This window comes from Sipha flava, unplaced genomic scaffold (genome assembly GCF_003268045.1).
Source record: "Sipha flava isolate LNK unplaced genomic scaffold, YSA_version1 225_pilon_pilon, whole genome shotgun sequence".
Classification (NCBI taxonomy): domain Eukaryota; kingdom Metazoa; phylum Arthropoda; class Insecta; order Hemiptera; family Aphididae; genus Sipha; species Sipha flava.
This window is the reverse complement of record NW_020272859.1, coordinates 411,349-439,066: the sequence shown is the minus strand read 5'-3', so window position 1 is coordinate 439,066 and position 27,718 is coordinate 411,349. Positions and strand designations below refer to the sequence as shown.

General features: G+C 25.8%; 2 protein-coding genes across 4 annotated transcripts; one reads left to right on the top strand and one right to left on the bottom strand.

Moving 5' to 3' along the window:
• Positions 1-468: 468 nt before the first annotated feature.
• Positions 469-21,696, bottom strand: LOC112683381 (ras and EF-hand domain-containing protein homolog). Of its 3 annotated transcripts, XM_025554403.1 has the most exons (12): positions 21,357-21,696; positions 6,988-7,397; positions 6,016-6,168; positions 5,755-5,941; positions 5,504-5,682; positions 5,321-5,397; positions 5,138-5,244; positions 4,227-4,449; positions 2,515-2,586; positions 2,003-2,127; positions 1,495-1,691; positions 501-594 (listed from the first exon to the last, which is right to left on the bottom strand). In XM_025554403.1, exons 2-12 carry the CDS (start codon positions 7,320-7,322, stop codon positions 501-503), a joined length of 1,749 nt encoding a protein of 582 aa, XP_025410188.1. In that variant the 5' UTR covers positions 7,323-7,397; positions 21,357-21,696. The 3 variants fall into 3 exon arrangements, with proteins under 3 accessions (XP_025410190.1, XP_025410189.1, XP_025410188.1); XM_025554405.1 differs by lacking the exon at positions 21,357-21,696 and having other exon boundaries at positions 469-594; positions 4,293-4,449; positions 6,988-7,619; XM_025554404.1 differs by lacking the exon at positions 21,357-21,696 and having other exon boundaries at positions 469-594; positions 6,988-7,322.
• Positions 17,550-27,718, top strand: LOC112683383 (abhydrolase domain-containing protein 2). The gene is made up of 7 exons (XM_025554406.1): positions 17,550-18,471; positions 23,314-23,489; positions 23,545-23,712; positions 23,979-24,165; positions 24,351-24,545; positions 26,693-26,847; positions 27,476-27,718. The coding sequence occupies exons 1-7, from the start codon at positions 18,317-18,319 to the stop codon at positions 27,649-27,651; spliced, it is 1,212 nt and encodes a 403-aa protein (XP_025410191.1). The 5' UTR covers positions 17,550-18,316; the 3' UTR covers positions 27,652-27,718.

Here is a 27,718-nt window from a genome sequence, read left to right as displayed (position 1 = left end):
ATTTCACGATTTTTATTTCTTAAACATTTAAACAAAATTCTACAATAATAATCGATTTATCGATCTATAGTTACTTCAACGCATATAGATAGATTCTTAGAAACGATAACATGCGCTAATAATAATAATTAGATGTACTCATATTATAATTGGTAACATTTTTGTTAGTACACTTATTACACATATATAAAATACTGTAAAAAGTAAGTTCATAAGAAATTATAATTTTAATTTTAATTATTTTTCCTGTCTATAATTAGATGATGAAACATACATTTGAATAATTTTTGTAAGGTACATCGACATTATTTATTCCGTAATTTTAAACTTTTGTTATGATTACAATCAAAAAAACACTTCATTTATTGAATGCATATATTTTTTCATTATTAAATCAGACAAAATATTTAATAAAAATATAGTATTAAACTATTGAATACTAATTTAAAATAAATAATTTTGATAATTTTAATAAATATAAATTAATATATTGTTATTAATTAACAACAAGACAAATTTAATCTCCGATGATCTTTTTCTGCAACGCATAAAGCAGATGTTTGAATATCAACATCTTCTCTAATTAACATTTCTCTGAAAATAATTTATCCAAATATTAAAAACAAACAATAACAAACAAATTAATGCAAAATAATAGTGCTTAATGTATCTATAACACAACCTTATGTAATTTATATAAATTGGAATAACTTTATAATTCAATATACGTCAATATTTTTTTATTGAATAACGTAATAACTTTTTAATACGTATACTTATTTAAAAGTATATTTATTTTTATTTTAAAATCCCAAAATGAACTTAAATCACTTGAAATAAAAATTTGACTTAGTTTAGACTTATCAAGTATAAGTCAAATTTAATTAATTTATATATTTTATTTAAGAAGAATTATCTGAGAATAAATATAATAATTAAATGAGTATTTATATGCTTTTGCATATACTGATAAATATTTTCTCGCAATTATAGAAGGATTTTCATAGGCACCCAAACAAGAGTTCCAGTGAAGTTCAGGATTCTTGTTTTTGAGAAATAAAAATAAAATAAATACATTTTCGTCGACTTAAATTTTCATGCATATTACTTAAAACCCGTATCAATTACAATTATATACTTTTACATTTAATTAAAACTACGTCTAGATTTCAATGACATCATTTCACTCTAATGATCCGAAATTATTTGATGACCGAACAAACTAAACGTATGCACTGTCATACGAATAAAACGTCGTATTTTTAAATTTTTTTATTTTTGTTGTTGATTAGATTTCAAAATAACTCGCTTATGTCGTTTTTAAATTTAATCAATACGTAGTACAATGATATTCATCAGTCTAAATTATTTAATCCTTTTTATTTCATTTCATTCGTTTGTTATTAATTATAATTTATTCTAATTACCCATTACTATCATTATAATAAACGTATATTTATTTAATGATGTAAAATCAGTTCAAAATTGCTTTACCTAGATATCGTAACCAATGCGTTATTAATATTCGATCCGAGTTTAGAACTAGTTTCAAAGAATAATGCATTGTAATCCTTAGCCAAAAGTTCGCCGTGCTCTGTTGAAACACACGTTAATCCCTGTGACTCCGCTTCTTGCCTCAAGTCAACTTTATTTCCGCAAATACATACTGGTAACTGTTTATCAGATACATCCTAAAAATAGAAATACACCATAAAGGGTGTTAAGTAAATTAAATAACAAATGCTACTCATCATATAAAATAATTCAATAAATTACTTCTTGGTATTCAATATTTATATTTATTCAATTACGAACATGTTTATTATATTATAATCTTTGATAACGTAATACTAATGTAAAAATGTAACTAATTTTTATATAATTGTTTGTTATTGTTTGTAGTGATCAAAATAATTTTAGTAAAAAAACCACAAAACAATGGAAGACTCTGTTAATCAAATCCTAACTAATTCTATACGCTATAATAATATATAATTTTTACCGTAATTGATAAAATCCATTGACGGATATTGATAAAAGATCTTTCGTTCGTAACATCATAAAGCAATACAACTCCATCTGCTCTCCGGAAATATGCCTTTGTAATGGAACGAAATCTTTCTTGTCCTTCGAACAACAATGTTTGTAATATTACTTTTCGTTTTCTTTCGTAATTAGTAACTACTAACATTGATACGTTATTTGATAAAGATATCAAGTTATACAACAAAAATGAAAAACTATAGTTAGAATTTAAATTATGATTAATTTTATATTATGTCAAAAAAAAATAGTTATTATAAATTCTACATTTATTGGAAAAATATTCTTAACTAAAAGTATAACTTATAAAATCTACCTTTAAAGCGGTGTAATAAATATATCATAGAATTCAACAAAAACCTTATTCAGTTCTAATTACGATAAAAGCAGATTATTTTTTATTTAGCTGTTGATGTTCAATATATTTTTAAAAAAACATCTGTTAGATTTATTGAGAATATTGTACTTTACCAGCAGTATCCCATAATTGTAATGCTACGTTTCTATTATCAACTCTGATTGTTTTTACTTGAAAATCAACGCCTGTAAAACCGAATCATTTTTTTTAATATGTTTAATTGGTAATGATTCACTTAAATATAACTTCTAATTAATTTTACAAGTATAATATTTTTTTTACAAGAGCTTTGCATTTGAATGACATTTTATATTATATTATTTAAATAAATAACAAATTAATATTACAAAAATAGGCAGTACCTATGCAAAAATAAATAGATGTTTTTCATAATCCGCAAGCAGTGATGATAAAAACAAAAGTGAAAAGAGTAAGAAAGCTAGTTGTTTGTAGAAAAACAACAACATAAACAAAGTGACAGTTAAATATTACAGGTATAAATACTCTTATGACGACTTGATACAGTTAACTATTTTATTATTTAAAATTGATATCGTCATCCTGAAATTATTTTAATGAATTTAAATTTAAAAATAAATTCTTGTAGAAACTAATTGTACCAAATAGTATTCGTATAAATACATTTTTACAACAATTTTAGTATCAACCGAATATTTCGATGAAGGGACATTTAGGTGGATTAATTATTAGCGAATTGTCTTATTACTATAATGTGAGTATTTTACTGATCAAATGAAAAAACACATATTTTTTAAGTGAAATAATAATTTGAAATAAATTTTAACAATTAATATTGTTATAATATATAAGTCAATAGGTGTCAATATGCATGCTAACATCAGAAAACATATAAAGAAGGTGGAAAAATATTAAAATGAAGACAATATCGGTTACTCAAAAATTTTGTTACACAACATCGATTTTTAATTTTAATTAACTATTATGATTTTTTTCTTTAATAAATATATATTTTTCATTTGCCAAATGACTATTTATTAAAATATCCGTTCGGTTAAATGTCCTTTTGCTAAAACGATTTTGCTGAAATATATATCGTCAAAATGTCATTTTTTAACAGTGTTTATAAACAATAAATCATTGTAAGTTGAATCAGAAGAGAATATGATTTTATAATTCAAACGATAGATTTACAAGAAATACATATTTAATTGACTAACAAAGCAGGCAATTACTTTTCTGTCTACAATTAAATTTGAAATACAAATCGAAATTCTGATTATTTTTATTCCTAAATATTTAAGGTGAGTCGTAGCTATTAATAACTGCGCATATATTGCAAAATGTGTATTAAGAAGATTTTTAATAATAATATGGTAAAAATATAATGAAACTACTTGTATGTAATGATTCTTTGACGCTTTGGCTTTATCTATTAAATACTGATGATCGTACAAAAAATGGGGAATAATTTGAAACCTGAGTGGATCACTAGAACTGGTATTTTTATTATCTTATTATTTAATACTTTTGAATGAATTTCTAATGATTCATCCATTCGAAAAAATATTTTGAACGAAGGTTAGAGAAACATACATATTATTAAATATTTCGCTATAAACAATTATAAATCTGGTCAAGAAATTAAGGAATTGTTGGTATATTATAATATTGAAATTACAAAACCAAAAATGTTAAGCCAAATACTAATTTTATAAATACATTTTTACTAAAAAATACTATAGATATCAATTATATTACTCTTTTAACAACAAATTATTTATTCCTCATTGTTTGGTATACTATTTCTATTGCCTGTTCTTAATAATTAAAATATAACTCAAACCTAATGTGGATCCGAGTTTTGTAGCAAAAGTGCCTTTACAAAAACGATGAATGAAACACGTTTTACCCACAGCTGCATCTCCAGCGAATACAATTTTGTATGTTCTTTCTGGATCTCCATTGGTTATTTCATAACTATTTATACTCATCGCACTAGTAGGTGAGTGGAAATGCATAGTATTGTGCGATTCGCGACCGGATAAACTCATTTCCTCAAATTCTATCTAAAATAAATGTTATTGTTAATATTAAGGAATAAAAAGGCACAATATAAAATAATTATCCCAATACATTAAACTTTTATATCTTTTTAAATCCTTCAGTATTCCTTTCAATATTTATAATATATTCTCAACCCAACAAGAAAATTTATTTAGATTAGATTAGATAAGATACAGTTTTACAGTTTTTAGAGTAATACATCATTTATCGAGCGATAATGAATTAACGGAAAAGATCCTATATATTTCATGAAATAAAAATTCCATTTGGAGTTAGAAATTATTGGATTTATATGGCAGTATAGATAACTGGTTCGACAACATTTATCATGTTTAAGATTTGTTAACTTTGATTACTGTCATATGATTAAATAATCATAAATAATGATGTGTTATTAATATTAATTAAATTATAATGATAAACTATATTAAGTAAAATAAATTATTATATTCCCTTTATAAGTATCTTTAAATTATTAAAATAATATAGTAATAAGCAGTACTTGACTTGATGGGGGACGCAGAGGGATGGAGTACCCCAAATAATTTTCAGAAATTTCAGCGTCCCCCTACTATTATTACGTTATAAATATAACGCTTAACAAATCTTGGGAACGCTATTTTCTTTAAACTAAACAGAATCCCCCTTCTTTATTTTTGCCAAATCAAGCACTGGTAATAAGTAAAATACCGTTTTTGCCGAATGATAAGGTCCATTTATAGAAGATGCATTTGAGAGTTCATCTTGTAAATCCCTTTGGTAATAATTCGATTCCATAAGAGTTGAACGTCCGCTATCTGCAATATTATATGTTGAGAAAATTATATAGTTTTAGAATATATATTTTAATATTTTTAATACATGTAGAATTACCAATATCATCCATTAGTCTTTTTATAGTGTATTGGGCTCCACTTTCTTCTTCTAAAGGGTCGATATTAACTTGTATTCTAATAAATGTTTAAATTTAAATGTAAATAATATTTACTTTACATGTATATAAATAATTAATGACCTTGTAAGTTGATGTAACATATTAACAAAACATTTACACACTTGTTATTAAATTGCTCGCATTTCATTTCGTATTCAGACCGAAGTTTTTCCATTTCTGAACGAACAACTGCTAAATTCGTCTGCGTATCAATCAATTTACGTCTTAACTCTCTTGACTCTTCAATGGTTTCATCCATATCATTTTTATCCACTTTTTTCTGACTTAATACCGTGTTCACCTAAACATTTTTTTTTTTAGTTCAGTTGATACACTCAAATAAATATTATATTAATGGATAATTCTTGGAAACCTTTTGAAACAATTTCAAATGTGTTTTCAATTCAATTGTTTCAGCTTCCATTTTTTTCATTAATTCTTTTTTTTCAGATTCAAATTTTTCCCTTGCTTCGTCTCTGGCTTGAGCTTCTACTTTTGCTACTTGTGCGTCTATTTCTTCTTCCAGACCTCGTAGTCTCATCATATGCATTTGACGTTCGCTTAATATAAAATACTTGTAAATCAGAATATTGTAATGTTAAAAATGCATTTAAAAAACAATTGACTTCATTACCGATTAAACATTATTTCAAGTTTTTCATTGTCCTCATGTAATCGTTTAACATCTTGCATTAAAGAACTCAATGCTCCTTCAAAATGTGTTATAAGATCTGCTGATGGACTGCAGTTTTGTATTTCCATATACAAATCAGCTAATTTTTTCCCACTAAAATACATTAATAAACGTAATTTAATTACTTCACAACATTTATAAAGTCCCTTATATATAAACTAACAACAAAGTTATCCAAGAAATAAAACTTTTTAATTCACAAGTTTATTAAAAGTGTATTGTATGATAACTAAAATGATATAAATTTAAATGTTCTAGACAGTTTTACTTTGTATGGTAATTCTTCAATAAGCAAAATATACAATTAAATAAATACATTATTTTTGGACTATGATATTATGTACTTATTTTTTCTTTTTAATTATTAATTGTTTTCAATATGTTGACTGATTTAAAATACTCTCAATAATATAATTTTGGATTAAATAAAACACGACTATAGTATAATATAAATTTTGAAACTTCTATAAAATATATATTTTGAACATTATTTTGTTAACAAATCCAAAAAAAATTTTAAGTGATACTATTTTTTAATTGATATAATTAAATATATGGATGAACTTATTATATCAACTTTTCGTAAAATAAACATTTTCATTTAGAAACTATTTTAATTTAATTATTAACCAAGAATAATTGAGTAAAGAAAGTATTAGAATATTGTGTTTATCAATTATAAAAATGAGATATAACTTTATTTACTTTTGAATTATATAAAAATTAAAAACTTCAATAGCTATAATCAAAAATCTGATAATTTCTTGTGATACATTAAAGACATGACCATTAAATATAAGTAATATACAGAAAATCGAAACTGTGTAATGAATGGTATTTAATAATTATTTAATTATGAAACATTATCAGTTCGACAGTATAATAATAAACAAAACTTTGCTTAAATACTACCTTGTATGAAATAATTTCTGCAAAGCTGGTTCACCGATGCCAGCTATGAAATTAGACCAGGCGTGCGAGTGTCTCCTTTGCATATCTCCGTGAAACATAATTTTATCAGGTTTATCTTGTTTGTCAGGCGACAAAAAGTCCTGGAATCCCCATGCAAAGTCTTCCAAGCATATTTGCCCATCACCATCGCGATCCAAGTCGGTAAATATTACATCCGAGTCACTGGGGCCAATGTCGAATTTAGCGCACAGCTCTTGAAACTCAACAGGACCGATTTTCCCCTGTCCATTTCGATCGCACTCGTGGAACAAGTCTTCCAGATGGACGTCACTCATCGTTGTTCAGCCTTTCCAGCAGTTTGTTTTTTTTTTTTTTTTTATTAGTTGTCTCTATTATGTACTACATTATACCTGCAATTGCCAACTATAATATAAGTGGTGGTAGTGTACACCAAACCAACGATGAGAAAAACGCTCAGATTGATCATTCACAGGTAATAATAATTAATGCGCTGTCGATGAAATGGACACCCACTAACTATAATAATAAAAGATGTTTAAAAAAAATAAAATGACATATTTCATCACTGAAAATGACTATTGCGCAAATAAATTTTGCTGCAAAACTGTTATGCGTCCACATAGAATTTAGTTTATTAGACCGCGCGACGTCATTTATTTGTTCATTATAGGGCATGTTGTTTAAGCTGTTCAAACACTGCACGAATCATTGTATAAATAGTATCGCAATTTTGTTTTACATTATGCCTGGCTAAAATAAAATTTTGTAAAAATGAATAACATATATTCTAATTTATTATTTTTGTAAATAACCTGTAATAAATACTCTTTTCGTACTCAAAGATACAATTTCAATCAATTAATTGAGTATTAACTAAAAGATTAAGATAGAATTATTTTTACTACAATTATTTTGTTATTGACAAATTAATGAGAATTATGTAAATAATGTTTAATTTTTTTAACAATACACTTAGTTTTAGATAACAGTGGTAACTGACATTTTAAATTGTATGAAAATAAAATTAAGTTATTAATTTCAATGAAATTGCCGTATCGTTTTAAATTTGTCAATGCCAAATACTTTTTATGGTCTCTATATTTTACATTCAATTTTGGGTTATATTTTTATATATTATATTAGTGTCATAAAAAATTACCGGAATCTATATTATAAATTAAATACAAACATAATTTTAAGAAGTAACAGGTGTATTTTAAATAATCAATGAACATGATATATTAGATACATACTTATCAACACTAAATCAATAGCATTTACCATGTTATACATATCATTGCATGTAATGTTATACATGTACTGCTTGTTCAATTTTTGATTATAGGTATAAGAGTTATAATTAAAAATAAGTGCGTATAAAAGTGTTATTTTTCTATTTCCAAATAATTATAGATAAAATTATGTTATTCTAATTAACTCGATAAAATATTTGATGCATAAATGCTCGAACTTGCATAGAATAGTGTTTAATAAGACAATTTATTGAAAACATTTAGATACAATTTCGAACTTTTCAATACATTTTAAATGATAGTTCTGCTTAATCTTATTAGAAATATAAACAGTTATATTTCATTGACAACTTTTTTTTTTTTTAATTTTAAACTATCCAATATTTTTTTGGCACAAATATGCTAATATGAATCGCTTAGTTTTAAATTTAGAATGTTCGATAGACAATTAATTTTGAAAATATGACAAAGAGCATGATAATATAAATCATGATCTTGGTATAGATTATTAGAAAAGTAAAAAATAGTTATAAAATCTTTAGATTTTAGTTAGACTAAATTTCCGTGTAACAATCTTGAACACAACAATTTATTTTTTCTTTGCGCGGTTTTACGACCTAAGGTGCTAGGTGTAATCATAGTATTATAGTATACCTACGTACACCAAATCTAACCAACTCTTCCTCGTAAAGGTAATAATAAATAAAATTATGAAGTATAAAATGTGATATAGATAAAAACATATCAGAATTTAATAACTGAATGTATAAATATTTGTATTATTATTATGCAAACATTAAATTTAAATGAGACAGTAAATCATTGAAATTTTAAAAATAACTGAATTATGTACGTATACTATTTAGACATTTACATGGTTTAACAATTTTTAATTGTCTGAGACTATCATATAATAAGTTACTTGATGAATATAATTTAATTTATTTATTTTATTAAATATAATATTTAATAAACTAAATAACAAGGTAGGTAACTCAAATCTAAGGTAAGAATGAAAAAAAACCTGAAAACTCGTGTTATATAAATTTAAAATTAACCAATACATTTGAAGAGACAAAGAAAATTCTAAATAATATACTACGAGTATATGAGTAATTCTATTATGTTTTGAATATCTATAAATTAAATCGGTTAGTATATTGATGTTTAAACGATTATCTATATTTTTAACATAAGTAGAATATAATACTATTCATCTTATATTCATTTGCACTTAATAACTTTGTAAATTTGAAAAATCATGAAGTATGGAAATTTAAAAATTTCCAATAAGGTACTTATAAAATTTTATGAAAGTGACATTTTTAAAATATACTAAAAAAAAAAATAAAGATTTTTGTTATGACAGAATATAAACGTTAATTTTTTTATGATTTTAAACAATAAATTAAAATTTTATTATTATTATAAAATTTATAACACCCACCCACACACACACACACACATATATATATATATATATATATATATGATAATTATTTTAACTGACGGAGTTCCTCTACATTTTTCAATACAAATTTGATTTTTAGAGAAATATATTTAATTTGAGTATTATTTATTTATAGGATTATCAGAATTTCGTTTTGATTACTATGATTTGTCTTTTCAGCTTTTATACTCCAAATGATAATAAAATACTTGGTTATGCTTAACTGAAATAAATAAACTCTTGAGTCTTTATTTTATCCATCTAAAATGCTAAAAATGTTAAATTTTATTTTTTTTTTTAATTAAAATAAACAAAGTTTTAAGAAAAAAAATTGATTTATACACAAAAAATATAAAGAATTGTGCAACAACTTAATTTAACGATTTTTAGAACGATATATTTAATGTAGGACATAATTTGTGTACATAATGTAGATGTTGACTGTTTTCAACGAATACATTAAAATATAGATAATTTAAACAAATTATAAAGTTTTAAGGGTATACATTCTATGACACATTCATGTACTATCTAAAAACGTATTAATAAGTCAACAAGTTAGTTACAATACGTAGTTTTATACTGTAACAGTAAGGTCACACACTCACATGTTGTATTTGGCCTATAATAATGAAATGTAGTGACGGATGTACTTATATGATAGTACGCAATAATGCAGTACTATAATCATTACAGTTATAACCAATAAATATTACGATTGTAAAAACACTATGATTCTTTTATTATTTCAATCATTATAAATACGTCAGCTAATACAGTTAATATTAATCACAAAAAATGTTGTTAATTTATTTTAATTATGGCATTTGTCTGGTACAATTATCACAATAATGCATTGGCATATTTTTAAAGAAAATTTAACTAATATGATAAATATATAATTTATACTTTTATTAACTCAACATTTTCTGAATATAAGTAAAATAACTGTTACCATAAATTTAAATTATTATGGTCTACATAATGATGAAACAATCATAAAATTATGCCAAGAATTATTTATTTTATTTTAATAACCTAATTTACAATATAATACTACATATGTATATATACTTATATAATACAAATGTATTATAGTTAAAATTAGTTTACAGAATTATTTGGTTCATCGAATTATTGAACTAATATATATATATAGGTATAGATGTATAATACATAGTTATAGACGTACAAGTATTGGAATATAATTTAAATAAAGAGTAATTTATTTTAATTTTTTTTAACGTGATAAAAGATATAGTAATAATTTAAGCTGAAATATTTTTAAATGTATTCGTTCTTTACTTAATATGAAAATATTGTAGGTATTGTGGTATAACTGAGGTTATGATATACTTAAAAAATATTAAATTATTCACATGCTTATTAGCTATATATCTAAGTTATCAAGTGGGTCACGATCGATTACACTGTTCTATAACTATGTATTAGGGGAACGGAAAGAAGAAAATAAGAGAAAAATATATATATTAATATGTATGTATAATATAATAAATATTATACATTATAATTAAATGCAAAAATAACTCTGCATATAAGAGTGTGTCAAACTATTATATTCCTATATAATAGGAATATTATGATGTTATAATTTAATTAATCATGACTAAGAGTAATATACATTTTTTATGTTTGTATTGATTTTATCTAATAAACTTTAACATTGGCACTCCGGAAAATTAACATTTGATACTTAGTGAATATTTTAGATAAAAAAAAAATGATTCATTGGATTCTTACAATAAGCATTTTATAATAAATGATTTAAAGAACTAATTACATTCATTTTTAAATTTGGAAAACTACTATCCTATTTTGGACATTTTCTAAATTCTGTTCGATTTGTTTATGATGATGCGTAATAAATGACAATCAAAACTATTCGTTCATAAACAGTAAACATTTTGTTAAAAAAGATTTTTAATGAGTAAATTCTATTTCAATTACTAATAATGATATAAAAATGTCTAATTATAGAAACATAACACCTTTAAAGTCTCATCAGTTATAGCATAATTATTTTAACATTTAAATTTAAATAGAATAATTTTGTATATCGTCTATTAAAATAATTTGATTTTAATTTAGTGTGAGGAATGAATAAAGTTTTTTAAATAATCCATACAAACATTTGTCATACACACACGTGTCACACAATTCCTTATACAGGAATCCTTGGATAATCATAAAAATAATAAAATCCAAGACAAATAATTTATAATATATTTCAATCATATTATATTCTTGTGTATAAGAGCCAATTATTAACTTTTACAAAATAATAAGAAAACAATTTAGTTTTTAATAAGTTTTATGAAATAGGTGCTAATTTTTATACGATTGAATACAATTTATATTTTATTATAAAATATTCAATAGACCACAGCTCAAATGATTGATATACTAAGCTATATATATATATATAAGTATAGTCAATTCCACGTACAATGATAAGCCGTTGGTATCTACTACATAAAAAGTCAATAAATATTTTATATTTTTCCATTACAACTGCTATAACTTTAGAACACGCAAGCATTGTGAATTCAAAACATGCACGCCGAAATACGATTAATAAATATTTATGCTTCAAAATATCCTTTAGAAGCACTTCGCAGCTAAACATATAGTTACATTCTGAAGGCAATACATTTGACGTCGTGATGACGCAGTACTAATGCACAATGACTTGAATATCCACATCATTGTCGCAATGTATAGCTTAATGGTATATATACGATGTACCGCATTATATTTATTATTATACATACACGATATTTGACTGAGAACAGTTTGTATTATTTTAACAATATTCACAGAGTACGTTAGTAATATATGGAACCTATCTTAAGATGACTAATAGAGACACAAGTTATACATTCCTCTACACTAGTCAATATTTAATATTTATTTGTCCACAATACAATCATAATAACAATACTACACTCAACAAAGTAAGTTCATATACTATCCCAATATATTATCTTGCTCGCCTTGTCAAATGATTCAGTTGGCAGTTATGCAATATTATTAGTTATTACGTAAGTGTATCTTACACGTACATATATGTATATATATAAAGCATTATTGTCATTTACTCCTGCAGTGACTATTACGTGCCTAATATATCGTATTATTTATACATGTAAGTATAATCTGAATATACATTTGTAAAATTATATGTAAAATATTTTTATTACGAATTTGCATATATCTATATATGAATTTTGTGAGTGTGTACTTATTATTTTTTGGTTTAATCTAATAGATTATGTATATGTATATATACGAGTATGTATGTATTATTGTAAATTATTTTTTTCCCCAAATTTATTTTTAATTTCATCATAACATGTTCTTTACTTTTAAAGTTTTATGAGATTTGACAAAAATATTCTTCGAAATTATCAAAAAAAAGTCCTAACATTGGACAGCAGTACATACTACCATATAATAAATTCGTTATAAGAATAGCAAGTGGGATAAAAATGAACACAATATTGTATTTAAACATTTATTCCACACTACGGGTATCTCATGAATAAATAATAATATAGTACTGTTACAGTATAATAAATAACAGTAATAATAACTTATTAAGTAAAATACAAATCAAATATTTCATTGGTCATTTCAGATTCCGAATAATGCGAAATGCTTTTATTGTTCTTAGTTTTTGAGGGTAATTTTATTTTTTAGGATAAAAATACAAAAATGTCATACATTTAGTTATTTTATCTCTTACATTTGGTAATTAAACACAGATTGTATTTATCGTAATCAAACTTTTTATGAGGTAAAAGAAAAAATGTCGAAGTGAACATGTCCTCCTTTGACTGTCACTTTAACTCCTAATAATGCTACAATGGTAATGTGTGATTCACTTCAACTGTGATTACGTGACTTGAACAACTTGCTTAAGTGATACGCGAAGTGAAGCCGAAATGCGTGTGACTTTTACCTAAGATCCGTTTCTGTTAAACGATGAGCACATCATTTTTAATATTTCATGCAATACATAATTAAATTTTTGGTATAAAATTTTCATTTTCCCATAGTAAATTTCTTTATTGCTAGCTCGACTCATTTGCATTTAACACTAATTTAATTTTGGTAAATAATTAATTTGCATTGAAAATATTAATTACTTGACTAGATATGATGAGACGGTTGATTATATTAATTAGGACTCCACCGGCATGTAGGAAATCTAGATACTAATATATTATCATTAAAATGCTGTAGCCAGTAGCTAAGTCAGTCACCAACAGTTTAAGTGATCGAAATATAGACAATGGACTGCTAGTGGATTGTGTGTATATGTATGTATTATACTAGTATACTAATATTTAGTATTTAAGTATTTTAAAACTTTGGTACTAACTAAATGTTGACGAATAACGGAAGTTTATCTTTGGTACATAAGCGTATTATGATACTTCTACCGTGATTATCACTATATTTATGGTGGTTATTATAAAATTTGTAGCGATCCGTCCATAGAGTTTTTACTCTATACTCTCGTCTAACACTATAATTTTATAATCACTATAGTTTTTACATCACATTAAGTCGCGACGCAGCTGACCACCGTTATTTTATTATTATTATAATATACATTTTAATAAATATTATAAAAACTGTTTTAAAATGCTGGAAATACACTTATAAACTTGATGGTGGTGGTGGTAGAAGGTGGTAGAAGTGGGCAAAAGGTAAAATCTCAAGTTCGATCTTACTTAACCTGCCCAACAAAGTGTTAAGACCCCCCTCCCATTTAAAAATCCTGACTACACCATCAAACCAGGCGTTCTTTTACACGGCCGGACTGTGATGAAAAAATGCAAGTAGTTCATCAAAATAAAAAAATGAACACCGTTAAAATCCAATCCTCTAGAGTTCAGTACCAGTCACAGCTCAAAAACATAGGGATATCAAACCGTACATTAGTACCCATACGAACCGGATATAATGTGCGTTCTTTGAACAATAAAAATCTTCCCCCCCCCCCAAAAAAAAAAAAAAAAAAACGGTATGGCACCGTGAGCACGGTGCGTGGTGGTGTTAGTGGTGACGAAAAGGGACAGGGATGGGGACAGAGTTATCGAGCGGTCGGAGATTCTCGGCCGGACATGTCGCGCGCGCGTTGACGAAAAAATCGTACGTTCCACGCGATCCGCAGACATTACGTACGCGCGTACGCGCGAACGGTATAAATAATATAAGCGTGCGTGGGCGAGGGCGGGTGCGTGCGTGCATCCGGAGTGAAATCGATAAGACGCGCACGTACGCGAAACACAATAAAATGTCGAGAGAACGGAACACGATGGCGGTGCGTGCGGGAGGGGATCGCGAGAAAAGTTTGGAAAAAAAAGGCGTCGAGTTGTTCATCGCCGCCGCTGAAGAGCTATCTCAACGCTATCTAACCGCCGCCACCGTTACGCCGCGTTTTTTTCGCGGTCGTTCCCGCGGGACACACGGGACGCGAACAACGTGTGGCCAGAGCCGTCTTTGACAGTGCAGGGACCCTTGGATACACTAACCTTGGATAGTTCAGGGATCCTTTTAAAAGCAAGGGTACGATTATTATTTCACATAACCTACTAGTTTCCAAATTATAACGAACATTTGGAATTGAAAACGATATTCTTAGAACTTCTTTTTTGTTCAAAAACGCATCAACTATATTATTTTATCACGGAAACGCAATAACAAATAACTTCGTATTCGTCGTTACTGTGCGTCAATAACTCGTTGTTAATCAAATATATCGCTAAAGAAGTAATCGTCGTATTTACAGCATTTAAATTTTGAGTTGGGTATTATTTTATATTATTTTTAAAATTATAATTCATTATTAAAATCTAACAGTAAAATATTTAGTTGAGATAGGTTGCACCAATATGTTACAACGTAAAAATGTAAATTATATTTTTCGAAGCCTTCGTCCGTCGGGGGCCCTGAGCTCGTACCTCACGTGCCCTTATGGTACATATGACATTGCGTGTGACCAAACAACTTGGGTTAGTATGTTATGAATACATAGTTACATAGTATACATAGTTATGAATACATTGAATATTGATACGGTTTTGCTGCGCATGTGCCGGACATTTTCACTATTTTGTACACCCGATGCCGTTAGGATATCGCGCGTTCGATTACATTTGAATATTTTCAACCAAATGATGCATGGACGTTTAATAATATCACGTGTAGAATATATTATTGCCGATACAGGGTTACAGATTAAAACCGATGACGTTGGTTTGCACGTCACTATTAGGATGATTTTTGGTTTTATCGACCGATTTTTATCAGATTTAGACATAATGAAACCCTTATTATCAGACCCGTATTTAGGGGGGCACGGGTAGACACATGCCTGGGGGTGTCAAGTGTCAGAGGTGGCAAAATATTTTAGCAAAATTAATTTTAAAAATAATATACCAAATGAAAAAAAATATAAAACAATAAAAAAGAAAATAGTTGTTTTATTATGTTATAATTTGTAAATTAAAAAAAAATTGTATTTTTATTATATTATAATTTGTTAATTAAAAAAAAGAAAATTGTATGTTTTATTATATTATAATTTGTTTAATTTTTTAATTAAAAAAAGTATTAAACGATTTTCATGTATAAGTTATATTTTAATGTTAAAGAATCTCGATTATGGACGAAAAAATAAGTGTTATATTATTATTATTTATTTTGGAGGGGGGCATAAATGATATGCCAGGGGGCACCAAATTTTTAAATATGGACCTGCTTATTACAAATTTATGATAATACTTATGCGTCAGAAACAATTCGCGAGAAGAAAAATCGTTTTAAAAATAAAAATAACTCAAAGTTTACCCGTCTGAAATAACTTTAACAGATATGTTTTACATATCGTATATAATCTGGTATCATAAAATAAGTACGCTGTCGATTTACTTGAATATGACTTCATTGCGGTAAGTTGTTGGGAACCGGTACTTTTTTTAGAATAATCCTGGTTAACCTCGAAGTTATTAAAAGAAATCAATAATTCAATACAACTATTAGCAACGGGAATAGCCAATAGTACGGAAAATAGAGATTTTTATTTACTACACTAATTTTAATTAATGATAACCAAACCTTTATACCTTTTCGCGGCCTGCAATGTAAAAACATGGAATAGAATATATGTACAAAAGACACATTTCTTATTTTTTTTTATAGGTAACTCTAGTGAAGTCATACATCGTAAATACTTAATAAATTAATACTCTCATGTCCATTTTGAACCCTGGTAACGAATAATATTTACTTATTTATTTTTAAATTTATTTAGTACTAGACCGATCTCATTTTTTGTTTCGTATAAGTAATAACATATAAATAGATAATAATAAGTCTTCTACCGATATAAACATTAATTTGATAAAAACAAATTATTTTGAAAAACGAATCTTCTCAATCTTGTTTCAGTTTTGTGAACGATCCGTCACCGTGGACTTCAATGCTTACATGTTAAGAGACGACAGTTGAGGACAGATCACTGTAGCTCGTCCACACCCCAGCCGATACACAGGTACCAGGTGCGAGTTAAGAGAACGGTAAGTGATCCACGAGACCTTTGTGATCATTTATATTAATGTCTCGCGTATTTCAACGGTGGGGAGGTGAAATGCTTCAAAACCGAGCCCTACGCACCATCCGATCGACAAGGGACCACCACGCGGCTCATAGAATTTGAACGGGCGCGGGCGGTACCCTCTGCCGCGAACGGATCGTGTACCAGATGGCGGGTAGTAGTAGTACAACCGTAACCGGTAGTCGCCCGAAATCGCCGCCGCCCACCGCCTCACTGCCATGTCGGGCGGCTATCTCGCACACTATTATTGACTTGAGAATATTACTCACGCACGTACTCACACACACGCACTCACACGCGGCGCGCACGCACGCACACATGCATAATTGATAACGTCCTTAGATCACGCACATACGTCCGCGCGACCGCCGTCTTCGACCGCGTCGCGTATTCTCGTCGTTACGTACTATCGCCACTGGTCGTTCACCGCCTCCGCAGTGGTTAAGCGTGTTGAGCGCTACATGACACGACGCACAGCGAACGGAGGAGCCTACGTCGACGGGAACCGCACGGCCGCGGTGTGGTTTGTAGACGACGCGGGAGCTTTCCGCCGTCCGCGTTTGTCCTTCCGTCAACGAGGCGACCGAGGGTACGCGACTTTTTAAATATTCACACCGTCCGTCCGTCCGTCCGTCCGCTCTCGGCACGATATCGGCTTGTCCGTCGCCGGCGAACCGTCTCGCGCTCTTCGTCATCCGACCCTCCGTCCACGGCTCACTGTTTTTCCTCAGCAATCCTCTCCTAACCGGTCAATCGATTTGCTCTGCTACGGACGACTGTCCGCGACTCGATAATTTTGTAGCCGTGACGCACGCGTGACATCCAGGCGTCCCATGTCGTTTTGTGGTGGCCGCCACTGCAGTAGTCATCATATCACCTCCCCTGCCGTTACTGCCACTGCTGCTGCTGCTACTACTGATCCTAGTCTCGAGTGTGTAAGAACACGGTTCACAGAACATGTCTGTAGCTGTATTGGCTGCCGTGGCGATATTCTTCATCCTCGTGTTTCGCATGCTCAACGTCTCCAGCCAACCACAGAAACCATTGTTCTTTTGCAAAGACAAACAGTTCCTCAACAGAGTCCTGAAGTTTGCACCCCAACTCGAAGAGCCGTAAGTATCTTAATTTTGGTGGGCTACAATATTTCTATCTCAAATCCGATACTGTCTCACAAGTGTTAGGAGGTCAACAGCCAAAATCATTAGTCAGGGGTTAAATAATCATAAGACGGTCCAATATGTTATTGACCAACACAAATCATAACAATATCATGATCAATTGATACAGCCTTGAGCATACTAAATGAATAGGACTGGATACAGCAGACCTTTCTATCAATTTTAAATATTTTCTATCAAGACACTATTTGCCTATTGGTAAATATTTCAACCATATTCTTTATATTATCTAAACATTTATTACATTCAATAACATTGCTATTTTCAGTTAGCAACTGCAAACAATTCTTAAACAATAAAAATGTAAATAATATAATATATATAATAAATAGTTAATGGTATTAATATTGAAAAATAATTTATAAGCATATTTAAAATTAAAGCAATATGAAATATAAGGTAATATTAAATTATTACACATTTTTGGAGTACAGTAATTACATTATTAAAATTATTATTAATGTATTATACACAATGTTTATTTAGATTACTATTACTTATAAAAAATGTTATGTTATATTTAAATTATAATTTAATGTTTATATTATAATATGTTGACTCTCGCTTATCGTCACTCTTACAAACTCTATGTCATTTAATAGGGCAGATGGGACCTTAACAGTATAAATCCAATATATTACATAACATTTTACAATAAATTACGTTGTAGTCGCCTTTTTTCTAAATTGGCTATATTTTTATCAATACTTATTATGTGTATATATCACCCGTACATCCTTTTTCATGCTATTTGATTAAAAACTATTTATCTTCAACGGTCATTACTATTAATGAATTTTGATGTAATATCAAATAAATCATTCATAGAGCTTGAAAACTTTTAACGCTTATTAATTAAGACTTTACTTGTTTTATTAATACTCTTAGATAAATTTTGGCATAATTCGTTCAATTTTTTTAGTTCAAGCTTATATTTATGGGGCTCTTGTGTTGAAATCTGATCTTTTTTCCAAAAAAATATTACATTCTTCAATGACTACATTTGGACTAGTGTCAAAGTTAAAACAAATAATTCAAATATTATAAAAAAAAAAAAAAAACAGTAAACAATCTCCATTTTATGAGAGTTTACTGCCTGTTATTTGTTGCTTATGATGCCCAACGAGATAAATTTCTTGTCGAGATAATGATATTATATATACTTAAGTATAACTAATAATTATTTAAAACAATTATAATACTTATAATCAGGTAAAAATCAAATATTGACGTACTGAATGTTGCTTATGTTATGACATTATAACAAAACTATTATACATAGCACTACATGATATCTTGTGTGATTACATTACCGATAATCTAAAAATAAACTTATTAGCATCTAGTTCTAAGTACTTATATTATTTTTATTTCAATTATCACAATAAAATCAAAATAAAACTATCCCTAAAATATTTATTAACTTAAATAAATAAACTTTTCCCGGTAATAAAACCATAAGTATAATTTTCTTAATATTATTAAATTTGTTTTTCAGAAAAATTAGTTATTTTTATGTTTTCTCAATTTAATCAAAATAAGTCAGCTTAACTCAAAAATTTATAGTTACACATATTTTAGTAAAAATAAATTGGATCAATTTTAGTACTCTGCGATTTTTTTTTTATAATTAATATTTAGAGAGATAATTGCAAAAAACATAAAAATGGTAATTTTTCACAAAATGTTATTTGCATATAGTTTTTTTAATATTTATAAAATAATATTGACTTTTCAAAAAATGTATAAGAACACTTTTTTTAATAAATAAAAAATTCTTCAAAAAAGTGTCTTATGACTTTTAAGAATAAACCAAAACTTGTGTTATAATATCTACAAATTTTTACATTTCCTCTAAACTTTGAGCTAAGCTCTGTACCTTATTAATATATTATTTTTATTAATTACCATAATAAATTAAACAACTATAAGTAAAACATTCAGCTGCTTTTTATAAGATTTTTTTTTAACATTTTATTGCCCTTGTTAAATTTAACAAATAATGTTAATTTAAAACATGGACATTTATTGTGCTTTCATAATACAGGGTAGCTTATTCCTTGAAATATATTTTATTTCTAAGGATAGGTATTTAAAAAAATCCATTAGTAATTATTTGATTTTAAATAGAAAGGTATTTTATATTATGTTTCTGAAACACTACCTATGGTCATTTAGATTCATTATATACCAAATATTTAGTATTCTTGTCGTATGTGGCCTACCGCCCATTTCTACTTATCATATGCGGTCTATCACGCATGTTTATATAAAAATATGCATTAATGTATTATAATATGTAGGTAAATTAGTATATTACAATATAATATGTCAATAGTTAAGTATTAAAAATTAAAAGTTTTGGTTTGTTCTTTTCTTATTTTTTGTGAGTATAGAAATTAGTTTACAAGCCACAGTAAACATAAGGAGGAGTGTTAATTTTAATTAGTCCTCTTTCCTTTAAAAAAGCTATGGTATTTTCCTTTAATTGAGCAATTGAATAAAAATGTTTTGCTAATATAATGCTTAAAGTGTTTTAACTGTAGAATAATGTATCACGTATAACAGCACAAACTAAACTGTAACTAATTTTCTCATATGTTTACGATTACAGTCATGATTATTACTAGACTTTAAGTTAAATTGTTCAGATAATACTTAATCGCCTTCGAATCAATAAGAATGACCTAAAAAATACATATATATATATATATATATAGATGCGTGGTAGACCACATACGACAAGAATATAAAATATTTGTTATATAAAATTCTCGTTTTAAACAATTTAATTACAATAAAATTAAAATTTAACTTACTTGACATCACTTAACATGTAGTCTTCTGTTTATTGTTCTATACATAAAATGCACTAAATTATATATATTTTTACATTTAATTTAAGTAGGTAATAAACTAGGTTATGAAGTTTAGGGCTCTATAATTGTTTGCTCTTTACCTATTATTAGTAGAAGGTTTATACCCTATAGATACATAAAAATAAATTATATAATATGTATAGCTTATACAAAAATATTTAGTCACTTGTATCAGTTGTATCCAATTCAACATTTTTAGGAAAAAAATTAATTTGTTTATAGTGTAGTTGTTTGGCGAAAAAAATCAAAAAAACTAGTGAACTGATGTTATTCCTTAGTTTGTGATGTACCTATGTGAAGAGGGGTTTTGTCTCATATTTTTGCATATATTTAAATTATGAATAGGTATGCTAATTGTTGCAATATGTTTTTTATGAATAGATTACAATGAATATTTAAAAAACATATGTCTTATTGAATATTTACATGACCTATTTAACATATCAATTATAATACTATATTTTACATAAAAAAATTGAGAATTATACATTTATATAGGGTTGGAATAGCTCAGCTTAACCTGATGCCTAAGGAATAACCATGATTTGAAACAATTTTTTTAAGCTTCTACCATTTATAAGTTTTTAAATATTGAATCTTGGTTTTAATATCTGAAAAAATACTAGTAAAATAAACTAGAATAAATCCTAAATAATTTCAATTGTTCCATAAAGAATTTTATAATTACAATGTACAAATTTTCAATTATCTGAAATAGTTTATTGTGAGCTATTTAAACCGTGAAAGACCTCAAATTTCTTGGTTAGACAATCTCAGAAAGTGGTTCAATACATCTATGATATCTCTATTAAAAACAGCCATTAATAAAGATCAAATTATATACATGATTGCCAATATTTGTTAATGAATATGGTACTTGAAGAAGAAGAGCTATTTAAAGAAAGTTTCAGTTATAATAACCTCTTATGACCTTTCGTTTATTTAACAGCTAAATAATAATTTTTTTCCTCTATTGCTTCTGTTTAGATACTGTGTATTAATACATTTTTTAATGTAAAGTTTAATTGGATTGATTAATTTTACTTACTATATAAGGTTCTTCTGGTTTATATTTAACTGCAATTATTGAATTGGTATTGATTAATTGCTACTTATTTTACTAAGTATGAAATAGTATTCTAAATCTGAATTTAACGTTTACATATACAAATATATGAATATATGAATATACAAATATATGTGTTCAATAATTTTCATAATTTTATGTATTTATGTATGCATCCATATATAGGTATAACATATAATTTTTAATTAGTATAATGTAATATTTTTTTATTTTTATTTTAAATGTTATAAGATTTAAATTTGATTTAATCTACATATTATTAAATAATTAAATGTGTTATAATCATTATTAAATAACAAAACAATATTGATTATTATATTTTATACTTAAATTTTATAAACATTTTTAATATCCTGCTTACTTTTTGCTTAAAAAACACTTGATCAATTGATGTACATAACCACATGGTAAACCAAAATTACATATGAATTTCTTATGTGTTGGATTGTATGAATTAATTAAATTCAGTAATAAAATTTAGAAAGAAACAACTATGTTTTATGTTTATAATATTATAATATTATAAGAATAATATATATTAATTAAATATATTATAATAATATATATCATTAATCAAACTAAGAAGTATTATTAGTTTCATTTGTATAACAAAAAATATATTTACTTAAAATAAAATCAATTTATATCGTATTCAAAAATATTTGATTGCCATTAAAATTAGCTTTTATATTTTGATGTATTTATATGTATGTTTAATAGGCAATCAAGTATCAATTTGTTCATTTCTTTTTTTTTAAATTGTACACTTTTGTCATTTATATATTATTACATAATTTTATTTTATTTTAGATATGTACCAACTAGATTATGGGGATTCAGTGGTCATGTTCAAACTATTTTATATAGTGTTTTTGGTAGAGTAAGATGTCCATGTCCCAAAGGAGATAGAAAATTTTTAATGATTGATGATGGAACTACCTTAACATATGATCTGTTCAAACCAACTTTCTATGAACCAGAACTTGGTATGGTTATAAATACAATTAATAATATTATTTACATGATTATAATTATTTTCAGAGGACATAACTGTAGTTGTAGTGCCTGGAATTTGTAATTCTTCAGAGAGTGATTATATTCGAACATTTGTAAATTATACTCAAAATCAAGGCTATCGATGTGCAGTTCTTAATCACGTTGGTGCTTTGCATAATGTACCTGTTACTGCTTCTAGAATATTCACATATGGTAAATATATTTTCAAATGATTTTATTTATAATGTACTGTTACAAATATATTTATTTGTTAAATTTAGTTATACTTGAATCTGGTATCTTCTAAATAATTTTCAAAATATTTTAAACACTTTATTTATTGATAAAAATATAAACTACGCTATTATAAAATTAAGAAAAAATTAATATTAATCTATTAATATCATCTTAGAAAAGTCTTTATTAATGGTTATTTAAATAATTTCAATGGATAAACTAAGTATTTAATTTATTTACAGGTCATACTGATGATCTTCATTTAATGCTTTGCAATTTATCAGAACATTATCCAAGTACAAAAATCATAATTATTGGATATAGCATGGGAGGTAACTTAGTTACTAAATACTTAGGAGAACTTCGTGAAACTCGACCAATTAGTGTTATTGCCGGGATATCTATTTGTCAACCATACGATGCTTTGAAGTAATTTTTAGTCCTTATCATATCTTAAATGAGTGTTTAGATTTAAGTATAAAATATATATTTTTAAATTTATAGAGTATATATTATTAAAAAATGTTCACTACTTATAAACCTTTGATTTCTAATATTTATAAATAGAAAATTAATTTTTTTAATATTTAACTGTACTACTGTATTTTATTTAGAGCAACTGGTGTCTTATTAAATTGGCAAAATTTTCGAAGACTCTACTTGTATGCTTTAACTGAAGCAATTAAAGCTTTAATTTTAAAACATAGAAGTAAACTATTGACAGATGATATAAAAGAAAAGTATTCATTAAATGAAAAAGATATTATTTCTGCAGCTACATTACCTGAACTTGATGATGCTTACACTCGGTAAAATTATTTATTTAAATTGGTTAGGTTAGAAATAAGAAATAATATATTTAAATCTTATTATACTTTAATATTTAAAATATTACCCATTTATGGAAGTTCGACATAATGAATAAAACTGTTGTTCCCTTGATAATCTCATGATGTAACAAAAAACTAAATATATTTTTGTCTCCTCTACATAATTAAGTTTTTTTGGACAAGGCTTTTGCAATGTAATACATTTTTACAATTTTGGAACTTGATATTACAAATTTTATGAGTTTTTTTTGTTGATATTTTTATTGCCCAACAACTTTTTTAAGAGAATTTAATTTATTATCATTCTTATGTGGAATGTTTTGTCATATCAACCGTTATTCTGATACACTTAAAAAACCGTAAAAAAGTTAATTTTTTTAAGTAAATGAAATATTTGATATTGTATAATTTTTCATATAAAAATGTAAAATTATATAGTTATATTTTTTATTAAAAATATAAGTATCTATAATTTAAGTTATGTATATTTTTATGATAAGTTCTATGGTTTATTGATAATATTAAAAAACAATTAAAAAAAACTATTAACAACAAACCAACCCTATTTTGCAATTTTTAAATTTCCTTGTGGTACGTGAAGAGGGTTATTACTCATAACCAAATTAACTCAAATTTCTTTCTTATATTAATGAATAAAATGAGGGGGTGAAAATATTTTAATTTATTTTTCTTTACCTACCTATAACTAAGGGTTGACCCTAATAAACAAAAAATAAATTTTAATTAAACAATAATCACTTATGTTATATGTATATTTAATAAAATATATAATAATATTTAATATGTATGTATGTAATTATAAAAATCTAATGAAATATAAATTTTTTTTTTAATATCATTTAAACAAATTTTATTGATTAATGATTTTAATATAACGAATTTCGGTGTAACAAAATTTTGCTCGGCTCTTGAAATTCTTGAAATTCGTTATATCGCGAGTTGACTGTTTAATATTCTTAAATATTATTATATAAATATTATTAGTGAGGTATGATATTCGATTCCTTCTTGTATAATTGATTTAATATTGATTATATTTATATCGTTTTATTATTAAAATTTTGAAAAATAAATTACTATAGAAAATGTATTTCTTCTATTACATGGTTTGGTTTATAATAAGTAATATTGTGGTATTAAATGTTTTGTGACTTGTTTTTAAAATCAATTAAAAATAAATATTTCATTATTAGATCAAATATATTTCTGACAATTGTTACAAATGAGAAAATATTCCATAGTTACAATTAGTTGTTTCTAATTTCTATGACTAATTTTTTTTTTATTTTTAGATATTATTTTTAATAAATATACCTGAATCATTTATGATATTAATTTGCTATGTAGTTTTTTAATAGAATATTTATTGAATAAAATATCTTCAAACTTTTATTGAATATTTATCATACTAGTCTTAAATTACATTACATATTTAACAAAATAATAAACAAGTAATGTTTTCTTAATATTTATAAAGAATATTGTTATATATGAATATAAATAACCATATTTTTAAAAATGATTTGTAATTTGTGATTGTTTAAAAGTTAATATTTGTGTTATAGAAATTAATAAGTACAAAAAATAAGTGTTCTATCAGTTTTAGTGTTGACATTATCATAGTTTTACTATAATTTATCTATATAAATGGTGTTAAAATTTATATAATTTGATTGTTCAAATATCAACTCAAATTTCCCATCTTTTGAAATAAAAAAATATTTTTTTATATTAAAATTTATTTTATAATATTTTTTTTTAAAATTTATAAGTTTTTGGTTACATGTTTATTGGATACTGTAAATATGCTTGCATTTTAGATTTAAATTTTCATAATCCTATAATTAAATTATATAAATCATTACTTTATAAATAATAAAAGTGTGTGTATATTTATAACTTACAAAGTTATGTAAGTTCTAAATAATTATTGTAATATATTAATAAAAATATTGTTTACTTATACATAAATATATATTAACATTAAATTAAATTATTTGAAATTTTGTCTGCTCTAATCTTGAACCCAAGCTTAACCACTTATATATTATAAATTCATATTAGATTAAATTATTTTAAAATATTTTATAATTCTCTTTTTACAGTAAAGTAAACAATTTTAAGAATCTGCATGAATTTTACCAATGGTCAAGTTGTTTGTACTATATAAATAATGTAAAAATACCCATGATATTTATTAATTCAAGAGATGATCCATTAGTACCAGAAGATTTATTAATACCTATTAAAAATTTTGCAAGTAAGTTGATCATTAAATTTATAAAGAATATTTATTTGATTAATTAAGTTTTAGTAACTATTACTGAAAAATGTTTCTGTACATTAGTTATAATTTTAGTTTAATTATAACATATTTTAAAGTGATTCATTTCATTAATTTAATGTTATGTAATAAATCAAATGTATAAAATAAGTTTAAGATAACTGATATTTTTAACATCCAAAAGCATTGTTTAAGTATGAAACATATTTTCAAACTTATTAATTATTATTATACTCTGAATTAGACGATTGTGTTATTATAACCAAATCTTATTTAGTATAAATTGAATCACGCAAATTTTATACAGAAAATCATTTGCATAATTTTAATTAATTAATTAAAATAGTTTTGAGTATTTTCATGTTTATTGATATTGGATTATCCATCATTTTTGGTGTCACAATGATCAATGTAAATGTTATATATTATATTAAACTTATGACTATATTTTTGGTTATTAATTATATTTTATAATCTTAAATATACTTTTGTTTAAATTAATTTTCTATAAAGAGTAAAAAAAATTATTTGCATGACTATTTTTATTTCTATAAATAAATTGCTTTTAAGAAATTATTATTAATTAAGAATTTTTGTGTTTTAGAATCGAAAGATAATGTATTGTACATGGAACTGATGCATGGTGGTCACCTTGGATTTTTTGAAGGTGGTTTCATGTATCCCAATCCAATTGCGTGGTTAGATCGAACTCTAGTATCACTAATACCAGGACTTAAAGAACATTGTGGTGATGACATGAAAAAAACTGCTGTTTATTGAACTTCATCCCCTAAAAAGTATATTTATATATATATAAATTACACCTAAAATAAAATATTGTTATAAT